Source organism: Staurois parvus, unplaced genomic scaffold, assembly GCF_062004578.1.
Source record: "Staurois parvus isolate SC_StPar_1 unplaced genomic scaffold, SC_StPar_1.0 ptg000291l, whole genome shotgun sequence".
NCBI classification, from domain to species: Eukaryota; Metazoa; Chordata; class Amphibia; order Anura; family Ranidae; genus Staurois; species Staurois parvus.
The window spans coordinates 5,550,619-5,575,726 of NW_028318087.1; the positions used below are offsets into that span (position 1 = coordinate 5,550,619).

General features: G+C 45.9%; 1 protein-coding gene across 7 annotated transcripts in view; it reads left to right on the forward strand.

The window, feature by feature from the left end:
- The first annotated feature begins 2,857 nt into the window (after positions 1-2,857).
- DLG5 (discs large MAGUK scaffold protein 5) overlaps positions 2,858-25,108 on the forward strand; it is a 237,021-nt gene continuing 214,770 nt past the window's right edge. For 6 of the 7 annotated variants that reach the window (XM_089682542.1, XM_089682544.1, XM_089682546.1 and 3 more), the window contains exon 1: positions 2,858-3,643. In XM_089682542.1, the coding sequence (XP_089538668.1) occupies positions 3,346-3,643 (298 nt within the window). In that variant the 5' untranslated portion in view covers positions 2,858-3,345. The remainder of the gene's footprint in view (positions 3,644-25,108) is intronic. The other variant, XM_089682545.1, reaches the window with a different exon arrangement.

Here is a 25,108-nt window from a genome sequence, read left to right on the forward strand (position 1 = left end):
AAATAAACACTATTAGGCCATTTTCTCTCCAGGTTGAATGTTTGTTTTTTTAGTCGTGCAGAGTAGAGTGATTCATGGAAATTGGCATTAAGACCACCAATGGAGCTGATGGTCATAGATAACTAGAAAAGTTACTGGGGAAATTGTGTGAAGTGTTCTTGCCTCCACCAGTAGTCTACAACTGGAGTAGGCAGAGTAACTGGGTGGGGTGGCTTGTCACTCTGCTGCCTGCTCACACACCTGGGTTCCTATGACAACTCACTCTACAGCAAAGGCAGAGAAGAGCAGTTAAAAACAAACTGCTCCAACTTGCTCACTTCACTGGAGGTTGCCATCTTCAAACGGTTGTAGTTTAAAAATTATAAATCCTACACCGAAGAGTGTATATTATTTTGTGAGAATCACAAGACCCAGACCTACATTTTGATGGATAGTATGTTTCTGAAATATTAAAAATGAAGGCACAGTCGCAGTTTAGAAATTGCCCTTCAAATTTGAGGTGGCTAGAGTGGAGTTTCAATGAATGTCAATGGGCGGCGTGAGTTGAAAACAAATGGTCATATTGTGAAACTATCAGGACTATGGCTTAGCCGTGGACATTTTTAGTGGCAGCAGGGATAGCTGAACGTTTTGATATATGATTTGTGTAGGTGGGCTTGAAAACGAGGGAGTGATGGCAGTTTAGAAATCAAGTACTGATTTTTTCAGCTCACACTCTAGCTTTTGTCAGCTCCCACTCTAGTTTTGAACATTCTGCCATTCATTCCTATGGGACCAATTTCACCACAAAAACGCCGATATTTCTTGAACCATTCGGCGAAACGCTCCACAAAGTAATCGCACACCAATCGGGAACAATCCGCACGTTTCAGTATATTACTGTCTATATAGTGTAAAAACTGTGGGAGGAGTTAGGGTGGGAAATTTGACTATAATAAGAATATATATGTGAGATAACAGTAAGTGGTCTTGCCATGCAAAAACACTTAATAAATACTTCTTTACTATGATTATCAGCTCCACCTAGTGGTCATAATGTGGCTTTTTCCTGATTTACTCTGTATGAATAATAAAAATAATAAACATTTGACCTAGAGATAAAATAGCCGAGCAACATTAGATGGTGCATGCTTATGCACAGGGCGAACGCAGTTTCACAGGATGAACTCTGTTTGTCTAATTTTTTTGCAATACACACAAATACAATGGATATAAAAAGTCTACACACCCTTATTAAAATGTCAGGTTTCTGTGATGTAAAAAAATTAGACAGATAAATCATTTCAGAACTGTGACCTATAAACTGTACAACTCAGTTGAACAACAAACTGAAATCTTTTTAAGTAAAAATTAAAAACTAAAATAATATGGTTGCATAAGTGTGCACACCCTTAAACTAATACTTTGTTGAAGCACCTTTTGATTTGATCCCAGCACTCAGTCCTTTTGGGTATGAGTCTATCAGCATGGAACATCTTGACTTAGCAATATTTGCCCTACTCGTCCTTGCAAAAACACTCCAAATCTGTCAGATTGCGAGGGCATCTACTGTGGGCAGCCCTCTTCAGATCACCCCACAGATTTTCGATTAAATTCAGGTCTGGGCTCTGGCTAGGCCATTCCAAAACTTTCATCTTCTTCTAGTGAAGCCATTCCTTTGTTGATTTGGATGTATGCTTTGGGTCGTTGTCATGCTGAAAGATGAAGTTCCTCTTCATGGTCAGCTTTCTAGCAGAAGCCTGAAGGTTTTGGGCCAATATTGACTGGTATTTGGAACTGTTCATAATTCCCTCTACCTTGACTAAGGCCCCAGTTCCAGCTGAAGAAAAACAGCCCCAAAGCGTGATGCTGCCGCCACCATGCTTCACTGTGGGTATGGTGTGATGTGCAGTGTTGATTTTGGGCCAAACATATCTTTTGTAATTATGGCCAAAAAGTTTAAACCTTGGTTTCATCAGACCAGAACACATTTCCCCACATGCTTTTGGGAGACTTCAGGTGTGTTTTTGCAAACTTTAGCCGGGATTAAAGAAGATTGAAGAATCAGCTCGGGGTGAGGACACTGCTGGATCCCTGGAGAGGTAAGTGCGGTAATATTAAGTCAGCAGCTACAGTATTTGTAGTTTTTGGGAGGGGAGGGGGGGCAGGAACTCCTCTTTAACCTGTTGGCACCGACCATGTGGCCTCTTAAGCGGCTGGGCCTTGATGCTGAGAGGCCGCATGTTTGTGTACCCAAAGTAAACACACACGTGTGCGCTCCTGGCACATTTATCAGGGCCTCATGGAAAGTTCCCGATCACTACTTGCGATCAGAACCTTACCGATCATGTGACTACTGTGACAGTCAATCACGGTGGTCATGACCCTAAACCCCACCCCCCCCTTTCTGGCGTCACAAACTCCGTAAAGGGCGGGGAGGGATTAAGATTTGACATGTTGGTTATTTACTCGGTGCAACCTCGTCTTGTATATTTTACCAGAAAATTGGGCTTTTTATTGCTGGTGTTTTGCGTTTTCTAGGCCTTTGCAGTAATATTGTGTTTCCTAAAAATAATTGGACTTGCCACAATTGTATTTTCTAGGGTGTCTGCTTCCAGAACAGATGTAACGCTTTGGGGGCTTTATGGAATCTTCAGGCCTAAAATGATTCTGTGTGTGCAAAAAAAAAAAGAAACCCGGCTCTGGCAGCGAAAGGGTCAAAGCAGAGGCCCATGCGGGGCCGGGTAGGTGCCCCTGGAGAGCGGTCAGTCCTCAGGTACCTGGAGGGGCAGAGCTGTGACATAGTCCATATTCCCGGGCGGGAGGAGGAGGGAGTGAGGGAAGAGGAGGAGACACGGGAGGGGGACAGAAGTACGAGGAAAAGCGTCTGGACTCTTAAAGAGGAAGGTTGGCGGAGGAGCGGGAGAGGGTCCCTCAGTCAGCCGGAGTTGCGGGACACGGAGGAGGGGAGTGAGGGAGCGGAGTTCGCCCGGCTCTCCCAGTCATGTAGCAGGAAGCCGAGCCGAGCCTGTGTTGGGGGAGGAGGAGCGGATATTCCCCCCTCTGCTCGACATTGCTGACTGGGAAGACTTTAGAAGGAAGGAGGGAGAAGAGCTGGAAGATTGGGAGGTGAGACACAGCATGCAGCTCCGCAGCCCTCCCCGGCTGCTGCCCAATATGGCTGCTCCTGCTTGCAGGCTGAGTGCAGGCGGAGGATCCGGCAGGGCAGGCTTGTGCTGGGCTCCTGTGCAGGCTGGACACTGAGGGCTCCTGCTGGGCCTGGAACTCCCAAGGACTCACTAAGAGGAGGAGGAGGGGGGAGACTCAGCCGTCCTTCCTCACCCCCCCCCCCTTTCCCTGTGTATCATGGAGCCCAAACACAGGGAGTTGCTCCAACAGTGTCACCAGAACCTGGTGGAGTCCGTCAGCGATGCAGACCGCTTACTGACCCTCCTGGAGGAGGCTGGCACCCTCTCCCTCAGGGACAGGCAAGAGCTGGACAGCAGCGGCCCCACCGACCGCGACAAAGTGGACCTCCTGCTCAAGATGCTCCTGGTCAAGGACAAGGACCACTTCCAGGATCTGCGGGTGGCCTTGGAGAAGACCGAGCCCCATCTGTTGTCCATCCTTTACTTGAATGGCATGGGAAGCGGAGACACGGCAGGTGAGACGTCCGGGTGTACGGGTCCACCAACCTGACTCATTGCCCGTTTCCCCATAGGTGCTGACGAAGATTGGGAGACTTTGGTGAAATTCTCTTTAGTTTTGCCCTCCCAATACAACTAAAGACCCAACGTTCGGAGAGTGTGGTGAGACATTAGAACCGCCATCCTGGTATTATTGCTGTCTCTGGCCCCCTTAGGGAGATTCACTCTCTCCTAAGCCTGGTACACATGGTAAGTTGGTTTTCTCTTTCATTCAGCCCCACAGGCTGGACGAAAAATAACTGAAGAGCTTGGGAGGAGGTAGCTGTACTAATGATGCCATTTTAGAACAGCGATCTCCTTGGCTGAGTTATTGTGTTCTGACCTGGGAATCGATTCCCCCCCCCCCCCCCCCCGCAGAACACACGGGTCAGCACTCGCAGCCATAGGCTGAGAGTGCTGATCAGCTGCTGGTTTTCCTGCAAGCTCTTTCCACAAAAGCTGGCCAAAGGATCGGCTTCTGTCAAACCAGGACCCGTACACACAGTATCCACTGTTCCGGCTGATTATTCAGCCCATATACAGGGCCTGATTATCTGGATCAGCAATGTCACAGCAATAAAAATGGCAGGTCCACTATTTTGAGTTGCCACCAGAACAGGAATAGAGGGGATGTCTTCCAGTGGGGACACTTGCTCCAGTGACAACTGTCTAACCCTGATAAACCGGATAAATGTGGTCAGTGTGTGGCCCTGTTGGCAACAACTTGTCGGTCCAATAGCATACACTCAGTGCAGGGCCTGTTTGGGTGTCAGAATACCATAGCCACACCAGGAGATTTGTCCATTCCCACTGTTTACCGTGGGTGGAGAAATCTGTTAATGTATGGACAACTTTAGGGCTGGTATACACCAGGTGTGTTAGGCTTGCATTCAGCAGCCTTGCCCCGCACATTCTCAACACATATACTCTATTGGGTCAGTTCAATAGCAGGCAGTACTATTTCTCAGCGCAATCCACCGCATCATCACATTGCACTGTGGTTGATAGAACTGTATGAAATCACACTTTGTGATGCTTTTATTGAAGTTAGAAAAACCATACAGCACCAAAGACCAGCTGCTGTGTCCTAATGTAGCTTCTGGTGTAAACAAACCCTTAGTGCTGCTTCACACTGGAATTTCACAGGAACTTGCTCTGCGTTCCTGTGCGATTCAGTGCAATGCAACTTTTTCTTTTCCAGCTCATTCATTTGAAGGGGATGAAGTTGCACTGGATAGCAGCAAAAGTAGTGTGTATACTGCTTTTAAAAACGCTGTAACCAGATCGCATGGTACTGTGGTAGAATGCGCTCAGGTGCAAGCAAACACTCTGTTTTGCAATCCGCACTGAGGTGTCATGAGGAAGCAGATTGCACACCCGCTGTGTTTGGAAAGTGGTGCAGACAATGCACTTGGAACTTGGGTTTCCCACACTTCGTTTTGGTGTGAACAAACAGAGGGGATTTTCCTTACATTAGAAATATATCCTCTCTCTTGTTGGGTCTACAGTACAGGAAGTAAAAGGGAATTCTTTCTAATGAGACTGACAATGGGTTTCAGCCTCCCCTACTTTGTCAAAAATGAACACAGATTTTGGCTTTAGATATATAATACAGAAAAGGTACGGCGCCGTACCTTTTCTGTTTTATATGTTTTCTATATTGATACCTGCAATACTATGTGACATTTGAATATATATAGTGCGGAAGTGTTAAATTGTTTAGATATAGAATGTAAGGTGGATGAAGTATATGGAAAGTCCAATCCTTTTAGTTTTGTATCGAGTAGTAGGGAATAAAATTCATAAGTGTTTTTGTTTTGTTTTTTTACAGGTATTACTATAACAACAGTTCATGCAGTGCTTTTCATATTGTACATCAGTTCCTGGCTTCAGGAGCTTACTATCTAAGGTTCCAAACACACACACACACGCCAATTTAGACAATTAACCTACCAGCATGTTTCTGGCGTGTGGGAGGAACCCGGAGTTTTCAGAAAAACCCTACACAAGCAAAGGGAGAACATGCATAATGTTTGTTTTTTCCCCTGTGCCCCTTTTGGGGAGATTTTTCACCCCTTCTTGTCTCAAAGAAATAAAAAGAAGCAAGAAAATCTTTCCAAAGTAAAGTTTAAGTGCCCTTTTAGACAGTTGGTACCTGAATACGTATTGTCAATGGGGGAGCACAGTGGCTAAATGGTTAGCACTTCTGCTTGGCAGGACTAAGGTTGTTGGTTTGAATCCCGACCATGGCACCACCTGCCTGGACTTTGCATGTTCTCCCTGTGCCTGCGTGAGTTTCCTCCGGGTACTCTGGTTTCTTTCCACACTCCAAAGACATGCTGGTAGGTTAATTGGATCCTGTCTAAATTGGCCCTAATATGTATGAATGTTGGGAACTTTAGATTGTATTCCCCTTGAGGGTTAGGGACTGATGTGAATGTACAATATATGTAAATTGACGGCGCTATTTAAGTACCTGAAATAAATAAATGTAAGATTTCCCCTTTATTCCTGTTCCAGGAACCACTCAGAATTCTGGTTTTTCCTCACTTTCTTTTCTTATGACAATGATAACCAGGAAAAACTGTGAACTTTTCTAATTGGGGACATGCCAAGAGCAATATTTACAGGGGTTCTAACCTCTTGCCACCATATCCAAATCGAGTGGGGCAGGGGAAGTGTTGCTTTAATAATAAAAACTTGTTAAGGCCTTGTTCTTATGGATGGACCTAAGAATACGTCCCTTCGAAGGTCGTGTCTGCCCGCATGGGGATGCACAGGTTTTCCATGCATACACATGCACGCAGTTCCTTTCATGTCAGCTGGGAAGACGTGAACGCTTGTGCATCCCTGTGTGGGCAAACACTGCCTTCCCACAGGCAAACACTTAAATACGCCTGTGGGAACAAGACCTAATAGGAGGCTTATGTCCCCAAAGATCACTCTTGGGGCCCCATTCACACTGGGACACGATTCTGCCAGCAATTTCAAAACGCTCTGCTAAAATGACCGCGTGCCAGGTCAGGTGCCATTAAAATGAATGCTACATGAACATGCGGTTCTGTGATTTGTCATTTTAGCAGAGTGTTTTGAAATCGTGGGCAAAATTGTGGCGATTCTGCCACGATTCACAGTGCATTTCTGCTGTGATTGTCGTGCAATAAATCGCGCTGCAATTGTGGTAAACCGCATTGCTAGACGCGAGTCTCCTAAAAGAGGTTCAGGAACATCTTGTGGGTGACACGCATAGCTGCGCTTTCAGCGTGATTTACCACACGACAATCGTGGCAGAGCTGCACCACGGTTTCAGGTGCCATGATATTAAAGCCGCCTAAACACGTGGTTCTGTGATTTGTCATTTTAGCACAGTATTTTGAAATCGTGGGCAAAATTGTGTAGATTCTGCTGCGATTCACTACACCCTAGTGTGAATGGGGCTGAGAAGTTCTGCCTCAGTTGATAGCAGTGTGGTGATCGACTGTTCTGTAGCAAGTTTCTTTTGTAGGTTTTTTTTTTTTTTTTTTTTTTTTACTTGCATTGTTAGAAAAGTGTACATTTGTTTGGAACAATGTTTGTTGTAGACTTCAGTGTTATTTTATCATAAACTCTTTTGCTTCATAACAAAAGATTTTGCCATCTACATCTTTTTTTTACGAATTTGATTTCAGATCAAAGCTTGGTTGTGTTATCAAATGATAATCATCCTTTTCTTGGATCACAAAGCCTTGTTTTCTACAGTGACAGTTCTAGAGAAACACTGGAGTCTCTTGCATATTCTTAATACATATGCCATTTATTTCATGCACCTATAAGTGTTTACATACAGTGCAAAAAGTGCGCTTTAATGTAAGGAATGGGAATTTTAGACTAAGAACGGTTAGAACAAACAAAAGAGGTAGTATTATTTGAATTGCAAGTAATGTTTTTCATCCCAGTTACACAAGTAAGGGAATAGCAATGTTCTTTGTTGCTGAATAGGATTTCAGTGCTATAAAAGATGTAGGTAAACAGAAGGGCTATATGGGCAATTTGAATCACTAGGCAGGGACAGGTTTAACTCTTGGATGACTGTTCTTTATTTGCACTGCTCTGATTGCAGCTGAAATGGATGTCAACAAGTAACTGTTTCTTGTACACCATTAAAATCACTTCTTCTTAAAGTGGTTTTAAAGGCAGAAGGTTTTTTAACTTGACGTGGTATTAAACCCAAAAACAAACATTTATTTTATTGCAACTTACCAATTCTTAGATGAGATGGCTGCATTTTTCTTTTTTAGGCTTTCCTCTATTCATCTGGTGATTCAGCCAGCAACTCTGCTGTTTTTCAAAAAAACAAGCTCTTCAGCAGAATGTATTAGTTACAGAGATGAGACAAACCATATAAGACTTTGTAGGGGTGCAATACAATGATCATTTTTTTTTTTTTTTTTTTATTTATGTAAAACCTTTATCCCAAAAGGGGAAAAAACAGTTTGCTGTAACTGCCTATAAAACGGGGTCGGCAACACGATGATCGTGGTCTACCTATCGACCGTGGGCAGGTGACGGGTAGACTGCGAACAGGTCCCTCTACCTCCCCCTTTCCCCCAGCCTCCTCCACGGCTGCTGTCAGGCTCCGTGCACAGCGGAGAGCGGAAGACAGCACGGCTCAGGACGGAGGACGGGAGAAGGAGCTGGCCAAATTAAGGTTTCATATTAACCCGCAGGTGATTGGTTGCTAGGTCTGTCCTAGCAACTAATTACCAGCTTTTTGCACTGAGAATGACAGCAGCAATGAAAGAGGCTGGATGAGGAAGGGGGGGCAGAAGACATTGCTGGGGGAGGAAGGGGGGGGCAAAAGATGTTGCTGGGGGAGGAAGGTGACCAGAGGTCACTGCTATGGGGGAAAGTGGGGGCAGAAGACACCACTGGGACTGGGGGGAGGTGATGTGCAGAGGACACTTCTATGGGCAGGGCCACCCCCATATCCGTGTCCTCTACCACCCTTCCTATCACACACATGGCCCCCCCTTCCCTCCAATGGACAGGTATTTTAAAAATCTGAATTCCCAGCAAGTGGGATCAGGATTTTTCTGTCCCCTTCCCCCCCCCCCCCCCACCCTACCCTGGTGCCCTAAGGCAGCTTCCTAAGCAGCCTTATGCTTGCACCCAGCATACGGTTGCTTAGGCAGCTGTCTTAGGGTACCAGGGTAGCTGGGGGGGGCAGAAAAATCCTGATTCCCAGCCACTTGCTTGGAGTTCAGATTTGTAAAATGCCTGCCTTTCGACGATCCCTTTTATTGTCCTGGAGCAGCTGAAAGCTAGCATCTCCTCCTTGCCCTTCCACCAGTGTACAGCTGCTGCAGGAGGAAGATCCAGGGGATCGGTTCTAGTAAATGCCTCCCCTGCTGCCCCTCCCCTCCTTGTTCTTCCGCTTTTCTGCTGCCTTGCTCCTCCCCTAAGCGCTCCTCTTTCAACAGGGTTCCTAAAAAAAATTGCTTTACTGATACCATCCACTACTCTACTGACTGACACCAACCACTGCCCTGCTGACTGACACCGTCTACTGGCTGACAACGACCTCTGCCCTACTGACACAGTCCACTGCCCTACTTACTGGCACTGTCAATTTATAAGATAGTTTAAGTTTGTATTTTTTACAGTGACATTTAATTTATGTTTTTCTACATGTTCCTTGCTATTTAGTTAGGCCTTTCTAGTTTTTATTTTTTTGTTTCTTTTAAATGGAGCTGAACCCCGGTGATCTTTTATTTCTTTAATGTTGTTTAGGTAGATCTCCACTTCTCAAAGGTTGCCTACCCCTGCTATAAAGTATTAGCTGGAGTTTGGTTTCAATTTGTTAGTGTATTTAATTTTGTTGTTACATCTAACACTTCCTTCCACCCAGTCTGACAATGCTGCTATCCAAAGCATGAACCAATTCGCTCCTGCAGAGGAAAAAATTATTTCCTGATCCCCTGAGAGGCAATCGCAATATTCCCTGGATCAACTTTACCTATAAATGTTAGTATCCAGTTATATTCTGTGTATCTAGGAAAGAATCCAGGCCTTTTTTAAATCAATCCACTGAGCTGGCTAGAACCAACTCTTGAGGGAGTCTATTCCACATTTTCACAGCTCTCACTGTGAAGATTCCTTTCTGTGTTTGGAGATTAAATCTCTTTTCTTCCAGACGTAAAGAGTGCCCCCTTGTTCTCTGTGATGACCTCAGGGTGAATAGCTCTACGCTGAGTTCGCTATATGAACCACTGATGTATTTATATATGTTGATCATATCCCCCCTTAATCTCCTCTTCTCAAGAGAGAATAAATCCAGTTCCTCTAATCCAGCGGTTCTCAACCTGTGGGTTGCGACCCCTTTGGGGGTCGAACGACCCTTTCACAGGGGTCGCCTAAGACCATTGGAAAACACATATTTCCGATGGTCTTAGGAACCGTGATATGCTCCTCTATCTGTCTCCAGGCCCACATGCAGATACGCCCACATATGAGTACCCGGCGTGATGACATCATCGCGCCAACCCAATCACATACACCCCGTACAAATACAGGTGTATGTGACAGGGTTGGCACCATAATGTACTTATGTGGACCAGTCACACATGTGTAAAGAGCAGCTACTGTGTAGAAAGCAGCTACTCTGTTAAAAGCAGCTACTGTGTTGAAAGCAGCAGTATTGGAGGTAAAACGACACTCATGAATTATAATTACTGGGTAAATGTAAAATCAGCTACTGCAAACAAAATATCTGTACCATGGGAACTTAATCTGGATGCTGATCGGTCTTTTTATATTCAGCTGTGGTTGATGTGAATACAAAATTTCATTTATTTGTAATTAGAAATAAAGATTTCACAATATATAATTACATATTGTTTTTGTGATTAATCGCTATGCTTTAATTATGTTCAATTTGTAACAATGAAAATACATCCTGCATATCAGATATTTACATTTCGATTCATAATAGTAGCAAAATTACAGTAATGAAGTAGCAACGAAAATAATTTTATGGTTGGAGGTCACCACAACATGAGGAACTGTATTAAAGGGTCACGGCATTAGGAAGGTTGAGAACCACTGCTCTAATCTATCCTCATAGGTGAGCTCCTCCATGCCTTGTATCAGTTTAGTTGCCCTTCTCTGTACTTTCTCCAGTTCCCCAATGTTCTTTTTGTGAATTGGTGCCCAAAACTGAACTGCATATTCCAGATGAGGTGTTACTAACGATTTGTACCGGGGTAATATGATATCTCTCTCTGGAGTCTATACCTCTTTTAATACAAGAGAGGATTTTGCTCGCTTTAGAAACCGCAGCTTGGCATTGCATGCCATTATTAAGCTTGTGATCTACCAGAACTCCCAGATCCTTCTCCACCATTGATTCCCCCAGTTGTACCCCCCCAGTATGTATGATGCATGCATATTCTTAGCCCCCAAGTGCATCACCTTACATTTATCAATATTAAACCTCATTTGCCACATAGTTGTCCAATTAAACAGTGCATTGAGGTCGGCTTGTAAGTTGAAGACATCCTGTAAGGACGTTATTTCACTGCACAGCTTGGTGTCATCTGCAAACACTGAAACAGTATTTTTAATATGAGAACCTATATCATTTATAAATATATTAAAAAGCAAGGGTCCCAACTGTCAGGGATCCCCTCGATCCCCGCCGCGTTGGTCCCGGCGCAGGCGCAGTATGCCGCCTGGCGCAGGGACTCGAGCACTGGTTCCGGGCCGGCCGCGGCGTTCGAGTTCGCGCATGCGCAGTAGAAGCCGCGGCCGCCCGCTGGGCACCAATGGCAGCGCAGGGCGGGATATTTAAACGACCCTGAGCTGTCATTCAGTGCCTTCTGGTCTTTCCTGCATTCTGAATCCTGTGAACCTGTACCCTGTAAGTTATTGACCCGGATTGTACCTGACCTTGCTGTTTTCTCCTGTTCTGACCCTTGCTTTGCCTGACCTCTCTCCTGAATGCCCCCTATTGGATTTGACCTGCTGTTGCTGACCTGGCGTGTGACCCGACCATTCTATGCCCGCTGCCTTGTACCTTGCCGCCCTCTCTGTTACCGACCCGGCCCGTCTGACCCTGCTCATCCATCCATCCATCCCGTGCAGCGGGGTCTTCTGACCTCCTCACATCAGACTCTTCCCCGTGGGAGCCCCTTGCGCATACTACTACCACTGACGGACGCACCCGGTAGTCACGACCTGGTCTCAGGGAGCTCCAAGTCCATCCCCACCATCGGGGGCCCTGGTGAACAAGCACCCTGGGACTTAGACTCCGTGCGCTGGGGACGCCTATTCAGTGGAGTGCTAGTAGTACCGCCGGGCGGTCCCTCACAGTACCAGAAGGCCATGACTGAGTCTAGAGGAGGTCCCTCGCCGCTGGAGGAGATCTGCAGGCACCTATCCAATTTGACACAGGCCGTATCGGCCCTGCAGGATAGATGTCAGCAGATTGAAACTCAATTCCAGGCCTGCACTATATCCGTTCCTGCCCCACAGGCCGCGGTCCCCACACCTCCAGCTGTAGCAGTCCCTGTGCTGGTGTCTGGGGCATCCGCACCACTCCCGGCGGCCGACCCCCGAGTACCCTTACCAGAACGTTTCCACGGGGACCGCACTCGGTTCAGATCATTCCGCGAGTCCTGCCTCCTCTATTTTGAGCTACAACCCCGAACCTTTGTGACTGAATCCGTGAAGGTGGGGTTCGTCATATCCCTCCTGCAGGGTGAACCCCAAGACTGGGCCCATCGATTACGGGGAAAAAATGACCCTCACCTTGGTTCGGTTGACAGTTTTTTTGATGCTATGGCCATCCTTTATGATGACCCGCAGCTTCTGCTGAAGCTACTCTGTACACACTCCGGCAAGGCCGCCGAGCGGCGGAGGAGTACGCATCTGAATTTAGGCGGTGGATGGGGGATACTCGCTGGAACGAGTTCGCACTCCTGCATCAGTTCCGTGTTGGCCTATCAGACGGCCTGAAAGACGAGCTCGCCCGGGTGGAGGTACCTGAGACTTTAGAGGACTTAATAGCACTGACCATTAAAATTGACCGTAGACTGCGGGAACGCAGGTTTGAGAGGTCCGGCCAGGGTCACGGAAATCCCTGGGGATCATTTCAGGGTCCCAGTCAAACACCTAGGCCAGTCATCCAAAACCGGCCACCTGGAGACAACCCCGAACCCATGCAGCTCGGCCTGGCACGGCCTAAACTATCCCCAGAGGAACATCTGCGCAGACGATCCCAGAACCTGTGCCTCTATTGTGGAGAAGCTGGTCATATGGCGCGTTCCTGCCCGCAGAAACTGAGTAAGTGCACCTCTTCTTCCTTATCCCTTGGCAATGTTGGTCCATCCCAATACTTAGTGGTGCCCCTTTCCTTTCAGCTTCCAGAAAGGACCGTGGAAGTATCGGCCATAATTGACTCTGGGGCATGCAGCTGCTTCGTGGATATTAATTTTGCTCACCAGCAGGGTATTCCCCTTCAATTGAAACAGAAGGGGTTCAATATTTATTTGGCCGACGGTTCCCGAATAAAATCGGGGGTAGTGAACCAGGAAACCCCCTCCATCACCACTGTCATTGCCGGCCAGCACCAGGAACTCCTCCGCCTGGATGCTATAGCTTCACCCCTCTTCCCAGTCATTCTGGGGCTCCCATGGTTACGGGCCCATAACCCCCAGATTGACTGGGAGACCGGAGTAATCACGTTCCCTTCCCCATACTGTCGAATATACTGCCGCACTTCGGGCCCGGGGACCCCCCAAATCCTCCTGTGCTCTGAGGGGGAAGCTGAATTAAAACAAGTAATCCCTGCGGCCTACCATGGGTTTCTAGATGTGTTCAGCAAACGGGGAGCTGATACTCTACCCCCCCACCGCCCTTATGACTGCCCCATTGACCTGTTACCCGGCTCAGAAATTCCTTTTGGGCGAATCTTCCCCCTTTCAGAGCCCGAATTGGGGGCCCTAAAGGAATATATCGAGGACAGCCTCCAGAAGGGGTTCATCCGCCACTCCACTTCACCGGCGGGGGCGGGAATCTTCTTTGTTGAAAAGAAGGACAAAACCTTAAGGCCATGTATCGATTACAGGGAATTGAACAGGGTCACGATAAAAAACCGTTACCCACTACCGTTAGTACCTGAGCTGTTCCAAAGTTTAAAGTCAGCAGTAGTTTTTACCAAGCTGGATCTGAGGGGGGCGTACAACTTGATTCGCATAAGGGAGGGGGACGAGTGGAAGACGGCCTTCCGCACCCGCTTCGGTCATTTTGAATATCTGGTCATGCCGTTCGGGTTGTGTAATGCTCCGGCCACGTTTCAACATTTTGTAAATGATATTTTTAGGGACTTTCTGGATGTCTTTGTGATCGTTTATTTAGACGACATTCTGATTTTTTCCCCGTCTCTGGGGGAACACAGAATACATGTAGCAAAAGTATTGGGGCGGTTGCGGCAGCATGGGTTGTACGCCAAGGCAGAAAAATGTTGTTTTGAACAATCCAGCATTGCCTTCTTGGGCCTGATTATCTCCACCGCGGGGGTCGCGATGGATCCCCAGAAGGTCGCTGCAATACTGGATTGGCCTGAACCCACAGACAGGAAAGGCGTCCAGCGATTCATCGGCTTTGCAAATTTTTACCGGAAGTTCATCAAGAACTTCTCGGGTCTGGTCTCCCCCATTACTCAGCTAACCAAGCTGGGAACCCGATTCAGATGGACACCAGAAGCGCAGGGAGCTTTCGAAGCCTTAAAGAAACTGTTCACTTCGGCACCCATTTTGGGTCACCCAGACGCCGCTCTGCCCTACATCTTGGAGGTAGATGCATCGGAGAATGCGGTAGGCTCCATCCTCTCCCAACGAAAAGGCACCAAGGAACTGCTCCACCCGGTAGCGTTCTTCTCACGGAAGCTGACCCCAGCGGAGAGGAACTATGATATCGGTGACCGTGAGCTACTAGCGATCAAAACGGCGTTAGAGGAATGGAGGTACCTGCTGGAAGGTGCGGTGCACCCCATCTTAATATTTACTGACCATAAGAACTTAGAGTATCTGAGAACTGCCAAGCGTCTACGCCCGCGACAGGCGAGATGGGCACTATTCTTTTCAAGATTCAACTTCCATATTACGTACCGGCCGGGATCAAAGAACACTAAGCCGGATGCGTTATCACGGATGTACGAAGACGCCAAGGAGACCCCAGTACCTGACACCATCCTGTCCTCGGGTAACTTCTTGGTCCTTCAGTCGGACCTTCGTTCCAGGCTAATGGAGGCATCCACAAACTTCTCTACCCCAGGCGGAGGGCCGCTCCAGAACAAGGGGGGACTCCTATGGAGGGAAGATCGAATTGTGGTGCCGGAAGAAGCTCGAACCCTGGTCTTGGGGCATTGCCACGACCACCCAATGGCGGGGCACTTTGGCCCAGAAAAGACCCTGGAACTTCTCCGACGCTCATTCTGGTGGCCAGACATGGCTAAAGATTGTAAGGGCTATGTCAGGTCCTGTGTCACCTGCCAGAAGAACAAGCCCTCAAGAAACAAGGTTTGGGGTCTGCTGCGACCCTTACCTATTCCTGAACGGCCTTGGCAAAAGATCTCACTGGACTTTATAGTCGAGCTTCCGCCATCCCGAGACCACACGGCAATCCTGGTAGTCGTGGACCGCTTGTCCAAGATGGCCCACTTCATCCCGTTGAAGAAGACCCCCTCGGCGGCCGAGACCGCGCGAGTCTTCATTCGTGAGGTAGTCAGGTTGCATGGGGTCCCCGAAGACATTGTCTCGGACCGAGGGGTCCAGTTCACGTCCAGATTCTGGAGAGCACTGTGCAAAGCCCTGGACATCAAATTATCTCTCTCTTCTGCGTTCCACCCTCAAACTAACGGTCAAACCGAAAGGACCAATCAGACCTTAGAGCAATATTTAAGATGCTATACCTCGTTTACTCAAGATGACTGGCTGCCACTTCTTCCTTTAGCAGAATTTGCGTATAACAACGCCCGCCACTCAGCAACAGGGCAGTCCCCGTTCTTCGCCAACTATGGCTTTCACCCAGTCTTCCTCCCGGATTTGGTGTCGGAATGCCCAGTACCAGCAACACAAGATGTGGTAACGTTCTTCGCTGCGAACAATAAGAAGCTTCAAGTGGCCATCAGTCGGGCCCAGGAAAACTACAGGAAAGCATTCAACAGGAAACGGAGAGGAGATCTGGTATTGCGGCCTGGGGAGAAGGTTTGGCTGGCGACGTCCAATCTAAAGATGCTTTGCCCGTCAAAGAAATTGGGACCCAAATTCATAGGCCCCTTCTGCATTAAACGGATGGTTAACGAAGTAGCCTATGAACTCGCCCTCCCTGACACGCTCAAGATCCACCCGGTCTTTCATGTATCCCTTCTGAAGCCTGTGGTCCCAGACGCCTTCCCTGACCGGGAATCTAGACCCCCGGAAGCGGTAACGGTCGAAGGAGAAGAAGAATTTGAGGTTGAAACTATCCTGAAGTGTCGAAGGAGGGGAGGCCAGACCCAATTCCTTATCAAATGGAAGGGCTATGGTCCTGAGGACAATTCTTAGGAACCAGCCCATAATGTCCATGCACCCAGACTTGTCCGGAGGTTCTTTCGCGATCACCCGTGGTGGAGAGATCGGGTGGGCATCCGGAGGTTGCCCGTAGGGGGGGGGCAATGTCAGGGATCCCCTCGATCCCCGCCGCGTTGGTCCCGGCGCAGGCGCAGTATGCCGCCCGGCGCAGGGACTCGAGCACTGGTTCCGGGCCGGCCGCGGCGTTCGAGTTCGCGCATGCGCAGTAGAAGCCGCGGCCGCCCGCTGGGCACCAATGGCAGCGCAGGGCGGGATATTTAAACGACCCTGAGCTGTCATTCAGTGCCTTCTGGTCTTTCCTGCATTCTGAATCCTGTGAACCTGTACCCTGTAAGTTATTGACCCGGATTGTACCTGACCTTGCTGTTTTCTCCTGTTCTGACCCTTGCTTTGCCTGACCTCTCTCCTGAATGCCCCCTATTGGATTTGACCTGCTGTTGCTGACCTGGCGTGTGACCCGACCATTCTATGCCCGCTGCCTTGTACCTTGCCGCCCTCTCTGTTACCGACCCGGCCCGTCTGACCCTGCTCATCCATCCATCCATCCCGTGCAGCGGGGTCTTCTGACCTCCTCACATCAGACTCTTCCCCGTGGGAGCCCCTTGCGCATACTACTACCACTGACGGACGCACCCGGTAGTCACGACCTGGTCTCAGGGAGCTCCAAGTCCATCCCCACCATCAGGGGCCCTGGTGAACAAGCACCCTGGGACTTAGACTCCGTGCGCTGGGGACGCCTATTCAGTGGAGTGCTAGTAGTACCGCCGGGCGGTCCCTCACACCAACACTGAACCTTGGGGTACACCACTAACAACCCTAGACCGTTCAGAGTATGAATCAATAACCACTATTCTCTGAATACGATCTTTTAGCTAGTTTTCTATCCATTTACATACCGTGTAAATGGATAGACTTTAAGCTTGTAGACTTTACCTTACACATTAGCTGTGGGGAACTGTGTCAAATGCTTTTGCAAAATCAAAGTATACCACGTCCACCGCCACCCCTCTGTCCAAGGTTTTGCTCACCTCCTCATAAAAAGAAATCAGATTTGTTTGACAACTTTTGTCTTTCAGGAATCCATGCTGTCTGTTGCTTAAATTATTTTTTCCTAGCAAGAACTCATCTATGTGGTCTTTTATTAAACTCTCCAGTATCTTCCCAACTATAGAAGTTAAACTAACAGGTCTATAATTACTTGGTAAAGATTTTGATCCCTTTTTAAATATTGGCACCACATTGGCCTTTTGCCAACCCAGTGGTACTATGCCAATCATTAAAGAGTTCCTAAAAATGAGAAACGATGGCTTTGAAATGACAGAGCTCAATTCTTTAAGGACCCGTGGGTGTATGCCATCCGGGCCAGGTGCTTTATTCACTTTTATTCTGTCAAAATATTTTTGGATCATAACAATTGTGAGCCAATGTGGATCATCTGGAGCTGTGTCAATGCCATGCCCATTATGGACAAGAGCTCCCCCATGCTCCTTTTGTATACACAAAACTGAAGAAGGTATTTAATAAATTTGCATTCTTTGTCCCCAATCACCCACTCTAGATTATTTTGTAAAGGGCCTACATGCTCAGACCGGACCTTTTTTACTATTAATATATTTAAAGAATTTTTGGGGGTTTGTCCTGCAATCTTATTTGTAATGTTTAAACGATGATCGCGTTCCTTCATTTTTATATTTATTAAAAGCTCTTTTCTTATTTATAGTTTTTTTTTTTTTTTTTTTTTTTTTTTAGCCTTTTTTAAACTTGTTGCCCATGGGAATATATTTTGCAGAGTGTTCACATACAGTCTTTTTTTAAGAACTTCCCTTTCTGTGTTGTGTTCATCGATGCCAATATTCCCTCCCAGTCTAAGTCTTGGAGAGCAGCTCTTAGCCTTGGAAAATTAGCTCTCTTAAAGTTGTATGTTTTTATTTTTCCTGTGTGTGCTTGTTGTTTACAGCTAACAATAAATGAAATCATGTTATGATCACTGCTACCCAGATGTTCTTTTATATGGACATTAATAACAAGCTCTGCATTGTTTGAGATTACCAGGTCCAGCAGAGAATCATTCCTAGTTGGGGCCTCTATGAAATGTACCATAAAATTGTCCTGTAGTAGGTTTTATACATTTTTGCCCTTTAACTTTCCACTCGCCTTTTCTCTGGACAGGAACTATAGGGGACCCAGACAAAACATATGCCTGTTTTAGTAAAGTGGGGAAAGGTGTTTTTTTTTTTTTTTTTTCTGACACTTTCCTCTCCTGCTGACTACCGAACCACTAATTTCTTGCACGGATGTCACAGGGACAGGACATTGAAGGCAATTTCTCCAGTGGGGTCCCAGACAGAAGTAGGAACCTAGCAGAAGTTTTCCCCACTGTGTTTAAATAATGGAGTATTTTATATGTATGCAGGCGTCTGACAGCTTGATGTTTAGTAGAAATGGGATTCTTTAACCACCTCCCGTCCGGCCATTGTATATAAACGGCCTCCCCGCACCCTGTTTGTGCTCGCTCCATGGGAGCGCACAGCACCATGATCCGGTGCCCGCTGCGTCCTCTGGACACAGTGGAACACCGATCGTCAGACTGGACCTCTGTGCGAGGTCCCAATCATGTGATCACTGATTGGCCAGTCAGTGATCACATGAAGAGTAGTAAGCAAGATGTCATTTGTGACATCATTGCTTGCTACGTGTGAAACCTGTGAATTATCACAGAGATCACATGGTACAAGGCTATTCACAACAGCCTTGTACCATGTGACAAGCTGGGACCAATCACAGCTCACTCAGTAGTTCTCAATGGCTGCAAGAATGCAGCTAGAGAGAAGGAGGAATGATTGCTTTTCCAGCCTTTATGGGTGTAAAAGCAATCCGTGTAAAAAAAAAAAAAAAAAAAAAAAAATATAATAAAATCTTCATCACCCCCCACAAGTAGTACAGTGTTACCATGGTGACACTGTACTGCTAGGGTGACAGTATGTAAAAAAAACAAACAAAAACATAAATAATATAAAAAAAAGTAAAAAAAAGTTTTAAAATTTATAATTTTGGTTATAAACTAATTTTGTTTTTTTTGGTTTTTTTTTTTTTTACTAAAAAGATAATGGAATAAATATTGGCCAAGATTTATGATGAAATACTATTTATTTGCAGAATTGTATAAGAAAAACACTTTTTTTTTTTTCAAAATGTTTGGACTTTTTCATTTACATAGCAAAAAAAATAAAAATAAAAATCCCAGTAGTAAATAAATACCACCAAACTAAAGCTTTATCTGTCTCAAAAAAATGCTAAAAAATTCATATTGGTATAGTGTTGCATGACCGCGCAATTGTCATTCAAAGTGTGATAGCACTGAAAGCTGAAAATTGGCCTGGACAGGAAGGGGGTAAAAGTGTCCAGACTGGAAGTGGTTAAAAGTTTTAATAGGTCTTTTGCTTATCGAATAAAAGTGTACAGTGTGCAATACCAGTGTTTTGCAATATTAATGGCTGTTATGGGTTGCACTATTAGCTGAGTTTATTATGATTGGTAGAAGTTGACCGGTGATGGCTAGCTCTGGGGTTTCCTGCATTGCGTAGTGCCTTTGAGGGAGGCTATGATTCTTAGAATTCATGTTTAGAAAGGTGTCATATTCTAGTGTCCCCATCAATAGTGTCAACATTTTACACACTAAACGTCTGTCTGTCTTTTTTTTTTTTTATTCGCTTGCAGGAGAAGTTCTTGCTGTTAGTGAAGCAGCTGGAAGTGCTGACTCCACAGTCTCCAGCTAATGTTCCTTTAGTGAACAAACAGAACATGGCATATTTCCAGTAATAGTTTTCTGTAAGCAGCATCTTGTGAATGCTATCAGGGTGTAGAGGTACCCGGCGTGTTTATGCTCTGCTTTTTGAATAAATAACTTTATTTCCAAGCAGAGATGCCCACATTTAGGCTTCTACTTTGGATTGTACACCCCTTGAGGGTTAGGGACTGAATGTACAATATATATGTAAAGCGCTGCGTACATTGATGGCGCTATAGAAGTACTTGTAAAAGTAATAGACATCGCTGTGGGAGGATCCTATTGGGCTCCACCCACTACAGGCTGAAAGCTACAGGAGGGGGGTGGATACAAGACCAGTCTCCATGTACAAGCAGCAGTGACTGGAGGCAGGGCATCTCAAGATGTAATGTAGGCCTCATGCACACAGGGAGTAAAAAAATGTTGCTGTTAGAGGTGTCTGGCATTTCTTACGCCTCCGGAAGCAGCTCTAGGTTATGTAATGTGCATCTGCGAATTGTGTAGGTTACAGGTGTTTTTGGAGCAGCGTTCAAGGGCGTTAAAAAAAACCCCAAAACAAAACAAAAAGGGCCAAAGCCTGTGTTGAGTGCAGTTTATCAGTGTAATCTACGCCCATATGCATGTAAATTCTTTCCATTGGCCAGAATAAATTAATATTCTGGTCAGTAGGATGTGTTTATGCTCAACGCCATACTTGCATACGTATGCGACATTGGAGGCATTTTATCTGCCAAGTTCTTGCAAAAAATAAGTGGCATATTTGTAGCACAAATTCATATGCCTGTGTGCATGAGGCCTAAGGGTGTAAGTGCACTTTAAAGTGATATTAAAGGCAGATTTTTTTTTTTTTTTTTTTTAACATGCCATACTCACCTGCTCTGTGCAGTGGTTTTGCACATAGCAGCCCTGATCCTGCTTTTCTTCTTGGGTCCCCCGGTGACGCTTCTGGCCCCTCTCTGCTGCCAAGTGCCCCCATAGCAAGCAGCTTGCTGTGGGGGAACCCAAGCAGGCTCGCTCCAGAGCCACTGCTCTGTCCATTCAGACACAAAACATGGCTCAGCTCAGCCCCCCACTCTCCTCAGTAGCTCACTGGCTGTGATTGACAGTAGTGAAAGGCAATGGCTTCTGCCGTTCTTTCAGCCAGTGTGGAAGGCGTGCACATCGCTGGATCGAGATGAGGCTCAGGTAAGTATTAGGGGGGCTGCTGCACACAGATTATTTGCCTTCATGCATAGAATGCATGAAGGTAAAAAAAACTTCAACCTTAACAGCTACTTTAAGTCATGCTAAAATGATCACACCGTGCTATATAAATACCCTGTACCCATATTCTAATAGCTGCTGTATGGGATATCCCCTGATACCTCTAAAATGACATAAAATAAAGTACAGTGATACAATTTCTAGCAGAAGTTATTGTAATGCTGTATTTATTTACTTTATGCTGCTTTTAAGTCATGTAAGATCATCCAGGTTGATGTTAAGTCTGGCCTTATTAGCATTTCAGAGTTTGAGTCTGTGGTGTTAAAACATTGAGACCTTTAAATATTAGGCTTCTGGCTAAATAACACAAAATCATGCCAAGGTGGAAAGGTGAGCCCAACTGTGTGCTTTCCTACAGACAACCCTGCACATTGGTTCATTCCTCCCTGATGCCCAGTCTATCAGGAGGGACCCTGAAATGAATTTTGCAGATGTTAACATGGAAGTAGTTCATGCACAACTAGCAACCTTATGGTGAGGAGGGCTAAAAGCACTGTAAGTGCCGGGTTTAATTTGCTATCAACATCTTGCAGTCCCTGTACAGCAGAGCTCAGAGAAGCAGCACAAGGAGCCAATCAGTTTATGCTGCAGTGAGCATGTGCTGGAAAAAAAAGTGTGCTGATAGGAGAAGAGTGACGGAGAGCTGAACTTATTAGTCTGCTTCTCCCTTGTTGTCCAGCAAAAGGCTTGGGAGAGACCAGACCTGTTAGTGTTACCTAGCTGCTGTAGGCAGTTTGAAATAAATGGTTTTATAATCGGCTGTATTTGTACTGTAAACCAGGGTTCTGGTACCTTTTTACACAGGAACATAAATAATTTGCATGGCTCTGCCCTCTATCCTAAAATGCGGGATACACTTCTTATTGTTGAATTTGTGATGGAAGTGAAACAAAGAAAACATCACACATATTCTGGTGCAGCTGTGCATAAAACCAATCAGCTTCCAGGTTTTATTGTCAAAGCTTAATTGAGCACGCTGATGTTGGAAGCTGAATGGTTACTATGGACAGCTGCACCAGATTCTGTTTGCTCCCGTTTAAGTAAATCTCCCCCATTATGCTGTAATTCATTCTAGTGAAATTGTCTTTTCCATCTACTAGTGTACCCTTTAAGATTGATTTACATAAGGCAAATGGTCTGTGCACTGCAAGTGTAGTTGCTCCAGATCTGAGGGGAAGTTAAATAAGGTGAAGTTCTGCTGATTTCTATCATCCAGCCATGTGCAAGCAAAAATGTTGTGTATTTTAATATTTTTTTAAATTTTATTCTCCTTCAGGTTATTGGGTATTCTTTGCAAAGTGAAGCTTTACCTCCTTTACTACTCTGGAGCAACCGTATTGCCTTTAGTAAATTAACCCCTTTGTGTCAGTTAATATGCATCAGCTATTGACTGTGACAATTCGGTATTATCTGCAAAGCAAGGTGCTATAGCAGCCATTGTTGTATTGATGCACATGGAATGTTATTAAAACATAGCTCCATTTTTTTGTAACTAGTATTTATTGCAGAAGAGTGCACTTGGTTGCCAACGTATACCACTGGGAGCAGATTCTTTTGATCATTATTTTATAATGATGCCTAAAAAAATTTCCTCAGCCTCCCTAATTTGAGTACTTGCAATTGCAGAAAGTGCTGATGGATTCCCTGGATACAGCTGCTGTTTTCTAAATAATAAACAGCACACTTACTAGTACAGCAGGGATTGGGGAAAAATGACCATGTCTACTACATCAAAGTGATATTAAAGGTTCGGCTTTTTTCTTTTAAAAAAATAACAAACGTGTCATTCTTACCTGCTCTGTGCAGTGGTTTTGCACAGAGCTGCCCCAATCCGTTTTTTCTTTGATCCCCCGCCAACGCTTCTGTCTTCACCCCCTTGACCAGTGCCCCCAATAGCAAGCAGCTTTGGTGCATGCTCACTTCCGACCCTGCTCTATGCATCCATAAGACACCTAGAGCTGCAAAGAACCAGCAAACACAAATGCTCCTGCGCTTGGGGATGGACTCGATGCAGGCTACAACCACATTAAGAATGTCCTGGAACATGCACACCTTGCTGCCCTCAAATGGACCGGGGGAATCCAAATATACTGAATGGGGAAAGAACAAAGAGAGGGCGCACAGGCCTAGTGCATTACCATAAAAAATGTTCCTCAGAGCCACTGAGGAAGAGGCAAGTCCTCGAAACGTGTCAGCCTTTTGGATGTCTAAACTCCCTATCGCGGACTGTTACTCAGCGCGGTGTTGATCCAGCTGTTCTTTTATGATGCGGCTTGACTATATTGTCGTTTGTGAGTACAACACCTACTTTATTTTTTATTAAACATTTTTTATGGTAATGCACTAGGCCTGTGCACCTAGAGCTGCAGCCTGGTCCCGATCTCTCCTCAGTGGCTCACTTGCTGTGGTTGACAGCAGTGGGAGCCAATGGCTGTCTCCTCCAATGAAGGGAGGGAGTCCCGGGACAGCCGAAGCTCCTGTGCACATCGCTGGATCAAGAGGGGGGCTCAGGTAAGTATTGGGGGAGCAGCGCACAGTTTTTTTTTTTTACCTTCATGCATAGAATGCATGAAGGTTAAAAACTCTGGCTTTACAACCACTTTAAAGCTAGCTATAAACATCAGAAGCAGTCACATGTACAGACAAGCACCAGGATGCTGCAGGGTTGAGAGCGCGCAATATGTAAAATTGTTGGTCAGTGTGTGTTGTGTTGACTTGTTTTAACAATATTCAGAAAAGTAATGAGATGCAGCTATATCTGTACGCCATCGCGAGTAAGAGCTAAACTAGAGCAAAATGCATCAAAGCACCCCCTGTGCTTTTTGTAGCCTGTAGAAGTGTTTTTTATGGATATTAGAGTGGTATTTTTGTGGAGTGCAGCCGTCCAGAGTTTCTTCATGTATCCTGGATTTCAGCTGATGAGCTGGGCATTGCACCCAATGCACTGAGGATAGCTTGAGGGAATCCTACATCAGACCAACTTGGAGCAGTGTCTGTCTGTTGTTTTAGTTGTATACCCCTTATAGAACTTTAAAGGGTTACTTCACCTTTAAAAAAAAACAAAAACTGGGTAGTCAGTAGTGTAAAAAAACATTGTCCAGATTGGAGCTTAGTTTACATAACCTACTGGTAAGCTAAGCTCAGCTCCGCTTCCGTAAAGCCTAGCCAAAAAACTAGAGCAGGTAGAGGTGAACAGATGAGCAGCTCTGGCAGATACGATTGGCCAGATTGTATCACGAATAGGAGCAGTTAGAATAGTAGTTTAACCTGCCTGATTGACAGTCTCCCGGACATTGTCAGCCAGCAAGGTTGAGAGCTTCTCTTACACAAGGTGTTCAGGCAACTGTCGAATGTCTGTCAGTCCCTTAAAGTAACTTTATGTAATAATTCAGTTGGCATTTTGTAATTCTTCTCACAGTATGAATATTGTGCTCTTGTGTTGGCACGGTGTACGCTTAGGCTACCCATATCCCTATGGAGCCGCACCACCATGGAACACCAGGAGTAGTTACCAAGTGCAGACATGATCGTTCACCTTAGATGAGTGTCATGTTTGTTGCTACAGACTGTGAGGGCCAGTGAGATGAGCAGCACTGGCAGACACTGTCGGGTCCTCTTATCTTCATAACTGAAACAGATTTTCTATCCTGATAGGTTGCCTTTAGGCTTTGACAGTGGAAGGGTCATGGACATCTCATCAGATGCATGTCATCTTGTGTCTTTGATTACCTTAGAGCCATAGAATGTATTGGGTGAAAAGGGAGTGAAACAACACATTTTTT